Raw genomic sequence first — 17,232 nt, forward strand, 5'->3', positions numbered from 1 at the left:
GCTTTAGTATTCTTGTAAATTAATTAACAATTTAAATTATTTTTTTTATTAATTCGTATTGCATTATGCTTGAATTCATATATATCTATTTAATTCAAATGGTTCGTGTTTATTATAAAAAAATTATAAAATTAAAATATAAAAATATCCTAATTGCACACCATAAGAGAATTAGCACACTATTGCATATTGCATTCAAAAACATAGTAACTGCCCAGTAACTGAAATTGAAAAACCTTTATGGATTCAAAGGCAGAGTATTTCACCCAATAGGTGCACGTGAAAACTTTTAGCTTTCATTCCTTTTGCATCATTCATTTGCACAAAGCAAAAAAGAAGACTAACTCACCCATTGTGAGCGAAAACATTTTATGCTTCACTTTTAATTGATCGTTTTGTACCCTGAAATTTTGGCTTAAACGTTGTGTAAAGAAACTTGACCATTCATAAAGCATAGCCAATATTGGGTAGTATAATTAGGATACATCTTCTAGTTATATCCATCGAGATTAATTGGGTCCCTACATAGTAGAGTCTAGAGTGTTTCTTTGTGATCTACATTTCCATTATTTCACTGTATTTTTATTCCATTACATATCTAAGTGACTAATTGTTCTTAATTACTTAATGTATAAATAAAAGTACACCAATCCTTCTTTTATCTGCCTATTTTGAGCTTCTATATAATTAGATTCTTTTAGGATTTCTTGTGTGTTAGGAAAGACTAACGCGCTGATCCGAACTAAAGTGAATCCAATTTCGGATGCTTAACTTGACAGATGAAGCTATAGTTGAGAGATTGTGAGGTAAACACGAGCGAATGTGAGGGAAAGTTTATTTACTTTCACTACCATTTTCTTGCAAAAATCTTTCACACTGAGTTTTTATGAAGAACTTACCGAACTCCAACACGACATGCAAAAACTCCAACACCTTCTTGAAAAATATGACTTAGTGCAAGATGCATTAATGAATGAGATGGCTTGGTCATTTAATGATATAACGGAGAACCTTGTTTCCCCCATCCCTCATAAGGAGAAAGAATCTATGTAACCTAACCAAATCGTTTAAATATGTTTGGCCCAAGCAAACAGTTACAACCTAGTTGAAGATAATATAAACCAATAAAATAAAACTCAATTTGACTTTCCTCTACTTATCCAACCACCTCCCCAAAAAAACACTTAAATTAGTGTTGTTTTAGGTGATGATTCTTGTTTCTTATTTAGTGGACAAAAAAGAAAAAAGAGGAAGTGTTAGTAATAGATAAAGTGAAAATAGAGAGTAGCTGGTGTGGTGAGGAAAGATGATGATGACCTATCAATGATTTAAAGAGAAATAGGTGAATTATAGAGAAGTTTAATACTCTATTTTGTCTTGATAACTTTTTATTACTTGATTTTTTAAAGTTATATATTATTATTATTATAATTATTATTACTACTACTTTTATGTTTCAAATTATTAAAACCTTTTAATTCTAACCTTTTAAATCTAATCAAATTAAGCCCTTTCTATTTAAAACCAAAATCTTCATTTTGATCCAATTGCCATACCCAAGTTAATCATTTTCTCATCTAACCACAACCTTAAACGACGTACAAACTAAAAAAAAAATGCTCAAATCAAATAAAACCCAAATAAATTTAAAACTTATACCAAATTGTGGACCGAAAAAAGAGCCCAACTCACACTAGTTCTCTTCCTTCCGAACGATACCGTATTAAGCTTTTGTTTATTATTCTGAATGATAAAGAGAAGACAAACTATGAAAAACATAAAAAGGTAAAAAAGGATGTTGATAAGACACAAAAAAAAAAAGAGAGAATCTTGTGGAAAATGAGACAACAGTTTTATTGATGTCTCTTTGACTTAAATTAATGATACTTTTAAAGTATTATAAGCACATGTATTTGCTAAAAATAATATTCAAACTTTTGAAAAAATTATGCATAGTGAATTTCTAGTTTTTATCCACCCTTATTATGGACGGAGTCTGTCGTGCCTATCCACTTCGATGGATGGAGTCCATTTGTGCCCTCCTATTTTATGATATGAGTCCTTTTGTGTGGAGTTCATTGACTCTAAGGTTAGTATAAGTTCATTTGTCGTGTATCTCTTTTAATAAGGTAAAACCTCATATAAAATATTTGTGAAGTGAAAAGAGATGTATGTCTGTCATATGGTTTCACAAACACTTTGTAATGATGCACCATTATATTCATAGACAAAATATTTGATGATATATGTGATAAAATTTTAAGAATTCATGTGTTTTGGTCACACTCCAAAAAGAAGAATTAATAATATAATACTTTTTATCAAATTATATAGATTGTGCTGTATAATATTTTTATAAATTATTAGTTAGATTAAAGATTTTAATTTGAGATTTAGTTTTTTATTACGAAAATTATAGTCAATAATGGATTCATTATTTTTTAACCAATAAAAATAATCTAGATTCATATTAATTATATAATTATTGGAATTTGGTTAATTTCTAATTTGCATCGAAATTTGGCAAGTAAAAACTCTTTCTGATGAGATCCGATCCGCCACACGGAATGTTGTGGCGCCAACATTTGGAGGCAAACTTTCCCATTCTTGGCGGGAAAAACATTTTTCTTTCGGTCAGTGCGGGAGAAAATATTTATTTTCACAAAATAAATAAATAAATATTAAAGTCAGTATCGTTTCTCATTTCTCATGAACATAAAATGAAATTTTTCTCAAAATAATTATTAAAACAATTTACAGAAAGAAAACGAAGGGTTCTTTCTTTCGATTTTCCTCTCCTTCGTTTCAAATCCAACTCCATCTACAAAATCCGACCCTTTTATTTTTTGTTTCCACTCTTTCCCTCTTTGTCTAGGGTTTTTGCTTAACACTTAAGGAGGCTGGGTCCGTGTGCACCTGGGTGTACCATGTCGGAGACCGTGATGCTTAGGGATGTTGATGGTTCGAAAACGGACGGGCGAGATCAGGCCAAGAAGGCCCCCAAGCGAAAGAGAGAAACATCAGCGTTAATCTCTGTGACTTCCGACCAAAAAGAGTCTCAGATCAAGGCCTTGAACGAGGAAGTCCAGGGTCTTTTTCGGTTCTACCGAGAAATGTTGGATGAAAAACCAGTTTTAGAATCAGTTTCTTCGACTTCGAGGATATTGGCGTTGATGGAGGAGAAGAGTCTGCCATTTGAGAAGCTGGTGGAAGAGATACACGGGAAGGTGAAGGAGAAGGAGGAGATGGAGAACGTGACGATGGCGATGGTTAGGAGTGCGGTTCTCTCATCGGGACGGAGAGTCATGTACGGAGTTCCCAATGCGGATGCAGATATTTTGAATGACGATACTGAATCTTGCCTCTGGTGCTGGGAGGTGATGATCTTGCTTTTTCCTCCGTCGGTTTTTGGTTTATTGTATTTTATCACTGTTGAATGATGGTTGTTGATTACTAGGTAACAAATCTATAATTTTGTGTAGAATTTGTAACAAATTTGCACTTATTTGTAAGTTCATAGTTAGTCTAAAGTATAGTATGACGAGACTCGTAATTAAAAATGTCGAATTCATAGGAATTTACAAAATCGCATACTTGAATTAAGTGTGAGTTTACAAATTAATTCCACAAAATTTCTGTATTTATTCCAACATAGCCAAGTGGTGATCTATTTTTTAATTGTGGATGGGAATGCCTTTAATTAGAGGATTTGACAAAGGTTTAACTACTGATTCTTTAATGTGTCTCCTCTCTAATTTTGGAAAAATATGGTGAATCTAGTTATTCAATGACTCCCTCTTTTTCGTAAAATTCTTCCTTTTTTGTTTGATATGAATAGGAAAATATTCTGTTAGTGATTCAGTGTCGGTCAATATGTTTTTATGTAATAACTGCTTTCAGTTAAGTATTTAATCTGGCAGGTTAGTGTGCATTCAATGAAAATATAGTTCCCTACCATAGAGCTACTATGGGTTTTTTTTTGTCGGTGTTCTTTTGCTCCTTAATTGCTTTCAGTTATTCCTTCAGTATTGAGCATGAATTTAGGTAATTCTTCTGGACGCCTATTCTAGTGTCAATCTCATCTCATCTTCTCCCTCTGTAATGTCTAGAGGTTCATGTCATCAGTCTCTTGGTTTGTCCTAGGTGTGAAATAATGTGATTGAGACTCCTGATTTTTCAAATTATCTTATCTGGAAATCTTTGTCTCTACTATCAATATAGTCTTCTTGAACATTGAAGGACGGCTCGGTACTCTCTGGAAACAGGTTGGCTCTCTGGAATCAAGCTACCGTTTCCCCTCACATCTTGAGGAGTCTTTTCAAACCTAACATACTCCTTTTGCTCTTCAAGCCTGGTTAACAATTTATCACTCATTCTCAATCAAATACTCATCTTATTCACAATAGAAATGAAAAAGATTTACAATTTATTCCTATCTCTTCAAACTCAAAACTGTTGGACTATACTTTCTGATCTCTCTAAGGATACTTGGTTCTTCTGATCTTTAAGGGGCTTCCACTACTACTACGAGGGTGGCTATTAATCTAAGCTCTAAGAAATCACCTGGACTATTCTCTCTAGATGGGAAGTCTGCTTATGGAAACATCTCTATTGACAGGAAATCATTTATCTGATTGCAGCAAACAGCTCCTTGACCTTTCCTTGCTTTAAATACTGTTTTTCTTCCAAATGCAAAACTCATCCATAACAACCTTGTTCATCATCCATATTACTCCTGAAATTCTTATTCTCTCGCTCTCTAGGGGGTTGTACTGAAGTAACTAACATAATTCTCAGAAACAAGGTCAGTGGCCATTAACCAATTGTTCAGATTGGCCTTTCTCTTCACTTAGGATAAATTGAGTTTGATATTCATTTTGCATGAGAAAGTTTGCTTCTGGAAGATTTGTCATATGCTTTATCACTAGTTGGGAACAATTTTCAGGTTTTTTTTGGGTTGTCAGCTTCTTGAGTTCTATGCTCATTGTAATTCTGTCACCCCAAAAGGGATGATATTCGCTTAGTAGTTCAGTGAACAGCAATATGTAAAGTGATGGTTAGCATAGAGCAAACCTTGTTAGTAATATACTGGGCCATAAATTTTTAAACGCAATTTGTCATCTTTTTACCTAATACTTTTAATTAGCTTGTGTACTTGCTTTTAGACAACTGACTTAAAGTTGCTGCCAAACTCTGCACGAGGAGTACTGAAAATTCGGCGTGCCTGCCGCAAGAAGATCCGTGAGAGGATTGTTGCTGTCTCTGGTTCGTATGAATTCAGTAATTAATATGGTTGCTTTCAGGTTTTCGTGTTTATCATGCTATACTTTATAGTTTCTGCTGGGAGACTGGCTGAGTGTATGTTTGTGGGTAATTTCAGCAATGATAACTGCATTACAAATATCTGAGAGTGACCAAGTTTACAGGCATGTCATAAAAGCATCAGAAAGGCTTCGTAAAGTCTTAAGTGAACCAGATATCCGTTTATTGGCAAATAACATGTTACAGAAGAATGGTGCAGAAGTGTAAGTATCTGTTATGTTCTCATGTTTCATTAGTGCAATTGCCTTCTTTCTGCCTCAGTTTTTCACTTTAACTTTATTGTTGTAGGAGTGAGAAGGAAGCAAAGCGAGAAGAGCAGATGCTAATTAAAAAACTGGAGAAAAATAAGCGAGAAACTGAGAAAGAAAAGAAGAGATTGGACCGTGAAATAGTGAAAGAAAAGTGGCAAACTGTATGGAGTGCCTGCTTCCTTTTAATTCTGGCTATAAATATTTAACTATTATATATTTTATGCATGTTATGCTCTTTGGTGTGAAACATATCATTTGGGATTGTATGGTTGTGTCTGCTTATGGTCTTAACGATAAATTGGAATATGCAGATTGGATGTCCTTCATCATGCCTAATGTTAAATTTTAGAAATTTCTAGGCATTAATTCGTTATATTCTTAAATTGCTTAGATACTTTGTTGCATGATCTTTAGTGTGGTATTGATCTTATGGCTGGGAAAGGAATTCCAAGATTTTTGAAGGTAATTTTCAATGTAACAGATTGTTGCTCTTTTGTTCTCTATGTGATAAGGCCCATAGTTATTTCTGCGGTTTCCACTATCTGCTTTTGGGGGGTGATTGGGACTCCTTTGTATTGATGGGTTTTGTTCTTTACGTTGCTATTTCTTGCTTTGTTTGGAGGATATCTTTTCTCCCCACTTTGTAATATTTATCTCCTTTTCTTGTAATATATCTTCTTCTATGAGAGAAAAATTGCTGCATCATCTAATATGGTCATGACTATCTGGGAAGTAAACTGTTGCTTTCTCTTTTTTAAGGAAAAAGAGCAAAAGCGATTGCTAGAGGAGGCAGAGAAGGAAAGAGCTGAACTCAGGAAACAACGTGCTATACAAAAGCAGGCTTCGATAATGGAACGATTTCTCAAAAAGAGTACCACTACTTCATCAAGCCATGCTGAACAGTCTTGTAGCAAAGCAACCTTAACTGATCCTTCAAATAGAAATAGAGAAATTGCAACTGAAACAGTTACTCAATCAATGGATGGTGCACTCTTCTCAGATAACAAAATTAATGTTAATGATCTTCGCAAGTATGCCTACTGTTGTTCCTATAGCCTTTTTATGTTTGCTCTTTTTTATAAAATTTCAGTATGAATGTTAATGCTAGGATTTGCCTTACTTCCCAGGTTGCACTTGTCTTCTTGGCATCACTTGGGTAATGTGATTTGTTCAAATTCTAGGCAGTGCTGGGGTGTACGTCAGAAACCTAAGACTGAACTGTTTAAGGAGCTTAAGTTGTCTACCAATAGAGTAATCACTCATGATGACGAGTTTAACATAGATGGATTGGCAGAAAAGAGGTTGAATGACAGGTCCTGCACTCCTTATTCAGATTCTTTAATTCCTGATGTTAAGAACTGCAAACGAAGGAAGCAGTTGCTGCAATTTGATAAGAGCCATAGGCCTGCATTTTATGGAATTTGGCCTAAGAAAAGGTAGGCTCCAGTTTAATCGTGGTGTTTTCCTGGATGAGATTAGAGAAAAGTGTCCTAAACTTAAGCCCTTCTTTTTCTTTTTGCTATAAAGAGTAATAGTTCTAACTGAAAAGCAAAAAAACAAAAGGTCTAAATGAATCTAGAAACAACTTATTGTAGTGCTTCAGTCTGTCCATATTCAGATCTATGATTCACTTTCCTTGGGCTCCTTTTTACTCTCTCTCTCTCTCTCTCTCTCTCTCTCTCTCTCTTTCTCTCTCTTTCAAATTCCATATCTATGTCTCTGCTAGTAGTTCATCTGCTTCTTTTGCTTTGGTGCATTCTTCCAGTTTCAATCTTTTTCTAGAAGCTCTGTGGACTGTAGCAGCACTCTATTGACTATCCAGTTTTTTCTCTGCCTATTTATGAAAGCTGGCATAGAAATGGACTGCTTTAATGATATCTTTGTGCTTGTTGGCCTTCTCTTCTGCTGTCCCTCTTATATGCAGTTCTCCAAGTGCAGTGTAATGAAGATCCACTATTTAGCTGATGTTGAGATGCAAATGTTATTATTCTTTTGCAAAATATGATTAAGGATTTAATGCCATAAGATAGAGTGTAATTTCTGTTTTCAATTCATCAAGTCTAGTTATGTAAGATGCAGACCAGTACTTCTGCAGTTTTTAGTGAAAATCTTTTCTTGTCATGTTATATGTTCATTGCCATTGTGTTGTAAAATATGAATATGGAATTTGTAGCATACATACAAGGAAAAAGATTGCATAAGGGTAAAGCTGAATTTGCAATTCTATATGATTGCTTGCTTTTGCATTCCCTGCAAGACCTGCCTATTGCTTTTGGTTGTAGTATCAAATTGAGATGTTTATGCTGCCATCATTTCAGTCAAGTTGTGGGACCACGCAATCCCCTAAGGAAGGACCCGGATTTGGATTATGATGTTGATAGTGATGAAGAATGGGAAGAGGTATTTGAAATTTTTGGTTTGGATTAAAAATAAGTTTTACTTTAAACAGTGATGCTAAAATTTCATTCTCATTCTGCAGGAAGAGCCTGGGGAAAGCCTCTCAGATTGTGATAAAGATGAGGAGGAAAGTATGGAGGAAGGGTTTTTAAAAGCTGATGATGAAGATGAATGTGCAGATGGTTTTTTTGTACCTGATGGTTACCTCTCAGAAAATGAGGTAAGAATGTCTTTTGAGCTAATGGACATCCTAAAGGAATTTAGATGATTAATACCTGCTCACTGCTTAATATTATCTTGATACTTGATAAGAACTCTTTTGCATATGCATGTGATTGTTCACCATAAAATCATGCGCCAGTTGTATATGTGAAATATCATGCTTCTTAACTCTAGTAGCTTGTTTCCTCATCCATTGTGCAGTCAGTGTAATGCTGTAGTTATGATGGATCTAGGTCTGAAAACCTATTTGCATTATTTTGTTTTTCTAGATTTTTTAACTTGGAAGCATGGTATTTCTTAAAACAAATCTGTCTAAAAGTAAAATGAAGTGAAGATTTTTGTGCTGATAAGAGAGATAAGGATCATGTTAGCTCGGGAGCATGGTCTTTCTTAAAATAAATCTGTCTAAAAACAAACTAAAGTGAACATTTTTGTGCTGGAAAGAGAGATAAGAATCATGTTGAAAAAATGGATGAGGATCCAACGAAGATGAATAATTCCCACGCTTGTCAAGCATTAGTGTCTTACCTGTAGTATACTCCATCTAGCAAACAAAGTCTGCATGGTCTGCCCTTTCTGCAAACTTGTGGCTGCTAAAAATGCCTATCCATGAAAATTAAATGTGTTTTGCATTCAGGGAGTGCCAACAGACAGAATGGAAACTGATTGCCAAGTTGAGGCGGCTAAAAGTTCATCTAATTGTAAGCAAGACTTGGAAAGTGAAGAATTTTTTGCACTGCTTCGACAACAGAAGTATCTGCACAATTTAACAGAGCATGCTCTGAGGAAAAATCAGCCGTTGATTATGTCAAATCTAATGCATGAGAAGGCCTGGTTAATTGCTGACGATCTCAGTGGTACTCCAAAACTGGAACAGACATGTTTTCAAGCTCTGAGTATGCGTATGTTGTCTGGTGGTCTGCCTTTAGAGATATCAATCGATAACTTGCAAGACGAGGATCAGGTATCTTGCCTTTCAGATGACAAGGAGAGTGTAACACCTGTCTCAAGTGTGGTAACTATAACAGATTCAAATTTGGTTGAAATGGTGAGCTGATATTTGGTCTCAGAGTTGCTTCTACAATTATCTTAAGATATTTTAAGAGAGTAGCTTTCATGAACTGATGTTATTGATAATGCATGTGAACTCCAAGAACATTAATGTCTTGCCTGAGCTTTAAAACTCATAGTAAGATGTTAAGTAATATTTTAGTTGATTTTATTAGTATCTCGCCATTTTTTGGCTCTAACAGTAGTTTTTTGGTTTCAGGTCTCTCTAATTCAGTCATGTTCTCAAGGAATCAATAAGGTGGTAGATTCATTGCAACAGAAGTTCCCTGATATTTCAAGGTCTCAATTAAGAAATAAAGTGCGTGAGATATCAGATTTTGCAGATAACCGCTGGCAGGTTAGTGGCTCACTCCAAGTTTTTATTATGATGTTAGTAGGCGTTTATGCCTCTGGTATTTTTTGAAGTTTCTAACCATAGGAATAAGATGTGTATGCTTAACAAAGAGTTTAAAAGAAAATTTTAGTGGAGTTGGATTAGTAATGGCTACAGAGTTCTCTCATCTCTTGCTCAAGCTTGGTCTACAGAGGACCAGAGCAAATCAGATGGTATTATACCTCATGTTTCTTTTAAAGTTCCTATATAAGGTCTTGGCAAGTAATTAGCTTGGTATTTTGGTCACGTTAACTACTCAAGTTGCTTACCTATTAAATGTGTTTCCCTAAGTTTTCTACAAATTACTACTATATAGAGTCATATTAGTTTTTTGTTTCCAGTTTTACTCATGCTTTCTCTCCTGGATATTCAGTTTTAAACTTACCTTTAAGACTGTGTCTGGTAGGAAAGAAAAACAGAAGGTAGAAAACTGACAAGAGTCAGTTGTCGACCGAACAATATGCAAAGGAAGCTCATTTTCATGCATATCTAACCTCTATTTGATGTTTTACCCTTCCTATCCTTTGCACATTAATCAAGTTACGATTTATTTTTAAGCCTTATTGACGTGTTATCTGAACTCTAGGGATCTTTGAGATTCAAATATCAGTAATCTCTCCCCAAAATAGAGAAAGTGGCTTTAATTATATACTTCTGGCTCCATTCTTGTGTTGAATGTTTTTAGTTCACTTGAAACATCTTAAGTGCTTATAAGCTTCCTAGCTACTTTGCTTGTTCTTATAGTTCTTTCGCTGGTTCTAGCACTTCCTTTTGATTCTTCCAATGGTTTTGGGTTTTGTGGTTCTTCTCCTTGATCTAAATGGTACTCTAACGGCCAGACCTACTATCCTTCTCAATCAAAAAATTGGATCATGAGTAGATTTTTGTAGCAGCTTCTCCACTAGCCAATTAGTGACATGGGAATCTCCAATCTAAAAAATATCTCCCCTGCAATGCTAAATGGACAACCTGTTCACTGTTCTTTGCTTCTCTCATTATATGTCAATGGTAGCCTTTTTTTTGGCATGCTTCTTCGGTGATCTTGCTAGCAGTGCCATAATGATGATAGCTTCATCATTATGGCATGTAGTGCAAGTCAGTGATAGCTTCATTATTTTTTATTTCATGAGTCCCTTCAAATCCCAAGTCTATAATAAGTTATATTCTCTCACTTACAACTCTCTTAATGATCTTTTCTCCGTGGAAAGATGCTCCATGATCTTTCTATAAAAAAATAGTGTTAAAATCCTGAGCCATGCCAAGTGAGAGAATCATTAAAATTGGTCTCTATTAAAAAATTTCCCAAAAAGAAAAAAAACTGACACCAATAGGAATTATCTCAATTTCATTCCGGGATCTATAGTAGAGGGATTAATAAGCCTGGCAACCTGCTGTCAAGAACCAGCCAAGTTGCAGGAAAGAAAAATAAATAAATTGCATTTCCCTTAGGATAACTAACTCTCTTAGGGTTTTTCTAGACAGGGGACAGCTGTAGAGTCCTGAAGAAATATTACTAGGGAATATCACCATAACTGACCATCTATTATTGGCTGCAGTAAACCTATAAGTGTAGGCTTGAAATCTAATGAAAGGCATGTGGAAAATATCTAAGAAAACCCATCTTTCCTCTCTAATATTATTCTTCTTCTATCCTCTCAGTTCTTCTCTCTCCTATCTTTTCTTCCTCTGCCAATCTTTCTTTTCTGCCTCCTCCAGCCCTAAAATCTCCTCAAACCCTAAACCAACCCAGTTGGCAAGCCGGTTTGAACCGAATAGATCCACTAAATACTCTGAACTGAACCAGTCCACTCAATACTTTGAACCGAACTGGTTCACTTGCTTCTCTGAACCGAGCCTTTGGGATCTCTTTCCTCTCCCTCTCTTGGATTCACTCACTGATCTAACAAGATTTATCAGTTTCCAAGCCCAATCAATGGCACAAAATCATCAAGGTGTCTTGATTCAGCTTATTGATGAAGAAGAAGATGAAGAGGAAAACGGAGAAGTAGAAATCGATGAAGAGGAAAACGGAGAAGTAGAAATCGATGAAGAGGAATACGAAGAGGGAGAAACTGATGAAGAAGATGAAGAGGCAAACGGAGAAGGAAGAATTGATGAAGAAGAAGATGAAGAGGAATACGAAGAGGAAAAGAGAGAAGGAGAAATCGATGAAGAAGAAGAGGAAAACAGAGGAGAAATTGATGAAGAAGATGAAGAGGAATAGGAGTTGAACCCATCGAAGCCCCAAATCTTGGCGGGCAGATCACACAAGAGGCTCATCAAGGACAGCCTGATTTTGTGCGGGCAAGCAAGACTTGTTTTTTGAGTAGAGCGGAGGGCAAGGCTGCAGAGGAGGAAATGCAAGGAGTAGATGTTCGTATGAGCTAACAATTGGATGGGATAAATCCATTGTAGTAACATCACAAGAACCTTGATGACAAGGTTCTTCAAAGTAGGGAGAAATGTCAAGAACCAGCCAAGTAGCAGGAAAGAAGAAGAAAAAAAGATTAAATTGCATTTCCCTTAGGATAACTAATTTTGTTAGGGTTTTTCTAGACAGGGGACAACTGTAGAGTCCTGAAGAATATTACTGGAGAATATTACCATAACTGACCATCTATTATTGGCTGCAGTAACCCTATAAATGTAGGCTTGAAATCTAATGAAAGGTGTGAAGAAAATATCTAAGAAAACCCATCTTTCCTCTCTAATATTGTTTTTCTTCTATCCTCTTAGCTCTTCTCTTTCTCCTATCTTTTCTTCCTCTGCGGATGTCTCTTTTCTGCCTCCTCCAAGCCTAAAATCTCCTCAAAATCTAAATCAAAATTTGTTTCCCAGCTGCTGTTAGAGATCCAGGTGCCTGACACCTGCCTAAGCCTGCAAATTTGAATTGCAATTTTATGGGCCTGAGCATTCATTTTTAGCCCATGGCCTAGGTGGGGCTCAGAAGAATACTCCTCAAGAAATTCAGGCTGGGTTTAGGATTGTTTTTTGGCCCGACGTAACCTGATAATAACTTGATAAATTTGAAAGAACCAATTAATTTGTAATTTAAAAACACATTTCTATTCTTTCTGTTGTCTACTTAAATAGCAATTAATTTATAACCTAATAAAGTCCCCTCACCTCACTGTTGTCTAATTAAATACCACATCCCATCCTATATATTGTGCGTTGTTTTTGTTTATTTATGTACTTATCTTTTAATTTATACGACAAGATATATTTGTTGACACATCTAATTGAAGTTTTTATGTAAAAAAGGAAGAAATTAAAGTTACGAAATTAAAGTTTTTAACTTACATATTTTTTATCTTAAAAATGCAACATACAAAGAACAAAAAAATTAGTTTCTATATATATGAAAAATATGACACTATGGAAATCCAGGCCAGAATAAGTGGGAATAGGCTACTGACATGTCCCTTTATTTTAAGGAGCCTTCCTGAACCTGGCCTAGCTCCCAAACATGTCTTATCCATGGCTATCAAAGACTTAATACAAGTCTTCTTTTTTTAATTGGATAATTTACATGAAGGATTTTAATATACTGATTACACTGACTTGTAACTACAAATTTCTAGGTCGTATTATACTTCAGAGATTACACTTCAGCTTCGTGATTTTAAATAATCATAAATATTTACGACAATATCGTCTGACTGAAGTCAATAATATCAACATGTAGATCATTTTTCTTCTCCTTTATACTACCCAAGCTTCTCTTGTGCTTGCATTTATTCCTTTGGGATCCAATTCCATGATCACTGTTTGAGCAAAAGTTTTTCTTTTCATTCATTAATTAGAATACCAACTAACAGAAGCATATGGCCAATCTAAAAAAGGAAAAAAAACCAATAAAAAACCTAACAGCGAATAATTTAATGAATTGACTTTATATTATCTCTAGTGTGTGAAAGGTTAATTGATATTGTCCAGAGCTAGATATCTTGAAGTCTATTGTAAAAATCTGTCTTGGAATATGCCAATGAAAGGATAAAATAACGTTGGAAGTATTTTTATTGAGGAATTAATTAAATATGTTCTATGTTAAAACTGTACTAGTGTTTCACGACTACCCTCCTAGAACTGAACTAATTCTGAAGTAAATTTATGTCAGTGCTCCAATAATCAGTTTAGTTCAATTCTTACTCCATCTTATAATAGTCTTGATTTGTAGAGTTACACTAGATTTTAGGATTGGATGAATATTGACGTGGAAACCAAGGATCTTTTTCTCAACTTTTTGGTCACCAAGGTGCTGCCAATTCCTGCTGAACTCAAGTAATCAAAAGGGTTTGTCAAAACACCCTTGAAACACGTTTTTAATTAAACTTCAGTTGATAATTTCAGCTTGTCCGCCAACAATGTACTAACAACATTGACACAACTTCCTCCATCAATTATCAAACTGCAGGCTTTTCCATTAACTACAGCTCTAGTATGAAAGATATTCTTCTTTTGTGCAAGAGCTTCATCTTCTTCTTCCTTTATACTAGAACTCAACATCCTTCTAGTAACCAATTGTTGTGAATCAATGGGTTCTTCCACCTCAACATCACTGCAATCCTCCATAGGTGGCATTTCATCTTTACTCTCTTTTTCACTGTTACTATAAATAATATCATCCTTCATAAACATAACACGTCTTTTAGGACATTGAGAAGAAATATGACCATAACCAAGACATTTAAAACATTTAATACTCCTCTTATTATATTTGAAATCAAAATTAATAGAAGTATTAACAATGTTCTTAGGCTTTCCTCTATTGTCTTCATTAGGCCTCGGTTTGTCCTCTTTTTTGAACTGAGCATCCTTTTGTTGATAATTGGATTTCGTTCTCCATGGAGTTGTGTTGGCTGAATAGGTGCTGGCACTTTTTCCTTTGAATTTCACTTGTTTCTCCACTTTGAGGGCCATATGCAACATGTCTTCAAACAGTACAAGGATATTTCTAAGCAATTTAGACAAGAACAATCAACTAAAATTTTATTTAAGAAGAATGCGCACACTAGGAAAAGAAATCAGTATGCGAATTGGAATTAATCTAGATAGCAAGACACAATTTGCTATCTAATTATGTGGAGTGCAAAAAGGATAGAACAAGAAAAGAAACTAGCAATCAATAAAAGACAATATAAATTAATGTAAAAAATTTGAAATTTCCTAATGAAATCTCAAACCATCACGCCACTCAATGCTAATCAGAATAACAAGCAAGCTCTAATCCTAAGATCACCCAAATAATCTTCAATAACAATTGTGTGCGTTTTGATGTATGCGTGTGTGAATTGAACATTGATCTGCAAGAAGAAGCAAACACTTGCAATACAAGAATTTTTTTTTTTTTTTTGAATATTTGATCAAACCACACAACAAGGAAGAACATAAGGATTGAAGTGCAAACAATGGAAAAGAAAGGGATACGTAACCACTTGATTGAGCCAAAGCTCAGATACCAAGCTGACACGGAAATCAGTGATCTTTTCCTCAACTTTTTGGTCACCAAGGTACTGTCAACGTTTGCTGAACTCAAGTAATCAAAAGGGTTTGTCAAAACACCCTTGAAACACATTTTCAATTAAGCTTAGGAGTGAAACTCAAACCCAATTGACAAAGCTTTCAATGACATTTTGAATAAGAAGAATCAATTTTGTTTATTAAGTTTAAAGCTTAATTAAACAGGTTGAAACACCGTAACATATGATTAAGAAAGACAACTCACTTAAATCAAAGAGAATTATTTTTTTAAAATTTTTCTGCCATGAATAATCCAAACACTCATATATATAGGGCTAGGGTTTAGTCAAGCTATAGTAATTCCTAAATAATAGATTCCTAATTGAAAAAGGAAATAAAAATCCTAACCTAAATAGGATTAATATCTGGTCAAAGGCAATGCTTTCCTTTGAAACTAAACTCCTTATTAAGATAGGAAATATAAAATTAAAAAAAAATAAAATAAATCCTTTAAGATAGACATAAATTCGTTCAAGACTCTAGATACGCTTCTTGGTCAGCAAGCAAGTTGAATGTAGGTTAAAAAAAAGAAGCTACTTAAGGCCCAAGCAATATACATGGGCTGGTCATAATGAAAATAAGCTTTTTGGAGCCCAAGTAATCACAATGATGACGTTGAACTACTTGTATAGTTGTTGTTAATGTATTGTGCAAGCCCATTATCCTCTTAAAGTTGAAAACACAAAGAATAAGCTTGTAATCCAATTCGGCTTAAGCAAGGTCATGGCCCAAAGGCCCAATTAAATGCACCAAATTGGATTCTTGGATATTGTCTCCATAACTTAGTCTAGGATAATTAGAAAGCATTCTTTGCGCATAGCTTTTAATGTTGGTCTTCAATTGTTTGAAAATACTTCTACTAATTGGACCAGGCCTCAATGTTGGGCAATCCTCTTGATTTGCCTTGATATCTACGTCAAATATTGGCTAAATGCATTCTAAGTGGTCAAATGTATCCTTAGATATGCAATTGGACATTAATTAAATTAATTGGAAATTCTTTCTATTACATTATCTGTTTGATTTAAGTACTATCACGAGTTAGATGATCATTGTTAGGTCAAAAGTCAAATTCTGTTTACTTACTCGTCTTTATGTGATGCAGGTCAAGAAAGAGATTTTGATCAAGCTTGGTTTTTCAACTTCACCAAGTATGTATATTTAGTCATGACCATCAAAATTAATTGGCAAAGACTTGGTGTAAACTAAACTAGTAATGTCTATTAGCAGGTAAAGGTGGAGGGAGGACAAAAAGCATTGCTGCATTTTTCTCGAAAAGGTGCATGCCTCCATCTGATGCAAGTATCAATCCCATGGAAGTGCCTCGGCAGTCTCTCAAACCAGGTAATGCTGCAGCACAGGGGCAGACTAGTTGCACATCCGAAAATGAATAACGTACTTTTCTTTCTTTGATTTTCTTTTTGTTTTGCCTGTAGCCTCTGCCACCCACACTTTTAGCCATCTTGTAAAGTTTCCTTGTGGGGGTTTATAGGAATTGTTGCTGTGTCCATCAAAAGGCTCAACTTATTGCTTAAGCAGCTCAGGAAAACTTAACTGACTGTTGGAATTATATGCCAGTGAGATGTTATAAGTCTTATTTTTGGTGCCTTCATATACTAAATAAAACTCAGAAAGTGCATTACCTTACACATAGCTCTGTAAACCTATGATATATGGCAATGTGATTAGGCGTGCAAAATTGGGAAATGAGACTATTTTAGTACTGAGTAGACCGATGATGCCACTGGTTCAAAGTGGATAATGAAGTGAACTGGGAGAGAACTAACAAGCTATTTTATGTAATATATGTTTGCTGCTTGAAATACACAAATTCTGGTATGAAAGCAATATCATAGGTACAAAAGTAATTTGAATTTGGTACTTGGAATATTCAAAGATGACAATGCTAGGATTTAAGTAAATCATGGCACTTTTTGACGTACAAAAGTAAGAATACTTTTAATGATGTGATTAAATGGATGAAAATGTTTTTAGATTTCTGTTATCAAATTTATCTGTGACATAATTTCTCTATATCATTACTTCTCTACTTTTGTATTATTAGAACTCTAC

The 17,232-nt window shown here is 34.8% G+C and overlaps 1 protein-coding gene across 3 annotated transcripts; it reads left to right on the forward strand.

Annotated features, from left to right (window-relative positions):
* Positions 1-2,690: 2,690 nt before the first annotated feature.
* FAS1 (chromatin assembly factor-1 (FASCIATA1) (FAS1)) lies at positions 2,691-16,806 on the forward strand. 3 transcript variants are annotated; one of them, XM_088220405.1, is made up of 13 exons: positions 2,691-3,377; positions 5,166-5,265; positions 5,381-5,525; positions 5,611-5,734; positions 6,333-6,604; positions 6,701-7,009; positions 7,892-7,973; positions 8,053-8,190; positions 8,830-9,240; positions 9,463-9,600; positions 16,265-16,310; positions 16,387-16,503; positions 16,596-16,806. In XM_088220405.1, the coding sequence occupies exons 1-13, from the start codon at positions 2,928-2,930 to the stop codon at positions 16,649-16,651; spliced, it is 2,388 nt and encodes a 795-aa protein (XP_088076531.1). In that variant the 5' UTR covers positions 2,691-2,927; the 3' UTR covers positions 16,652-16,806. The 3 variants fall into 3 exon arrangements, with proteins under 3 accessions (XP_088076531.1, XP_088076535.1, XP_088076539.1); XM_088220409.1 differs by having other exon boundaries at positions 16,390-16,503; XM_088220413.1 differs by having other exon boundaries at positions 16,387-16,806.
* Positions 16,807-17,232: the final 426 nt, after the last annotated feature.

The sequence above is a fragment of the Carica papaya genome, chromosome 1 (genome assembly GCF_054855325.1).
Source record: "Carica papaya isolate Zhongbai chromosome 1, ASM5485532v1, whole genome shotgun sequence".
Classification (NCBI taxonomy): domain Eukaryota; kingdom Viridiplantae; phylum Streptophyta; class Magnoliopsida; order Brassicales; family Caricaceae; genus Carica; species Carica papaya.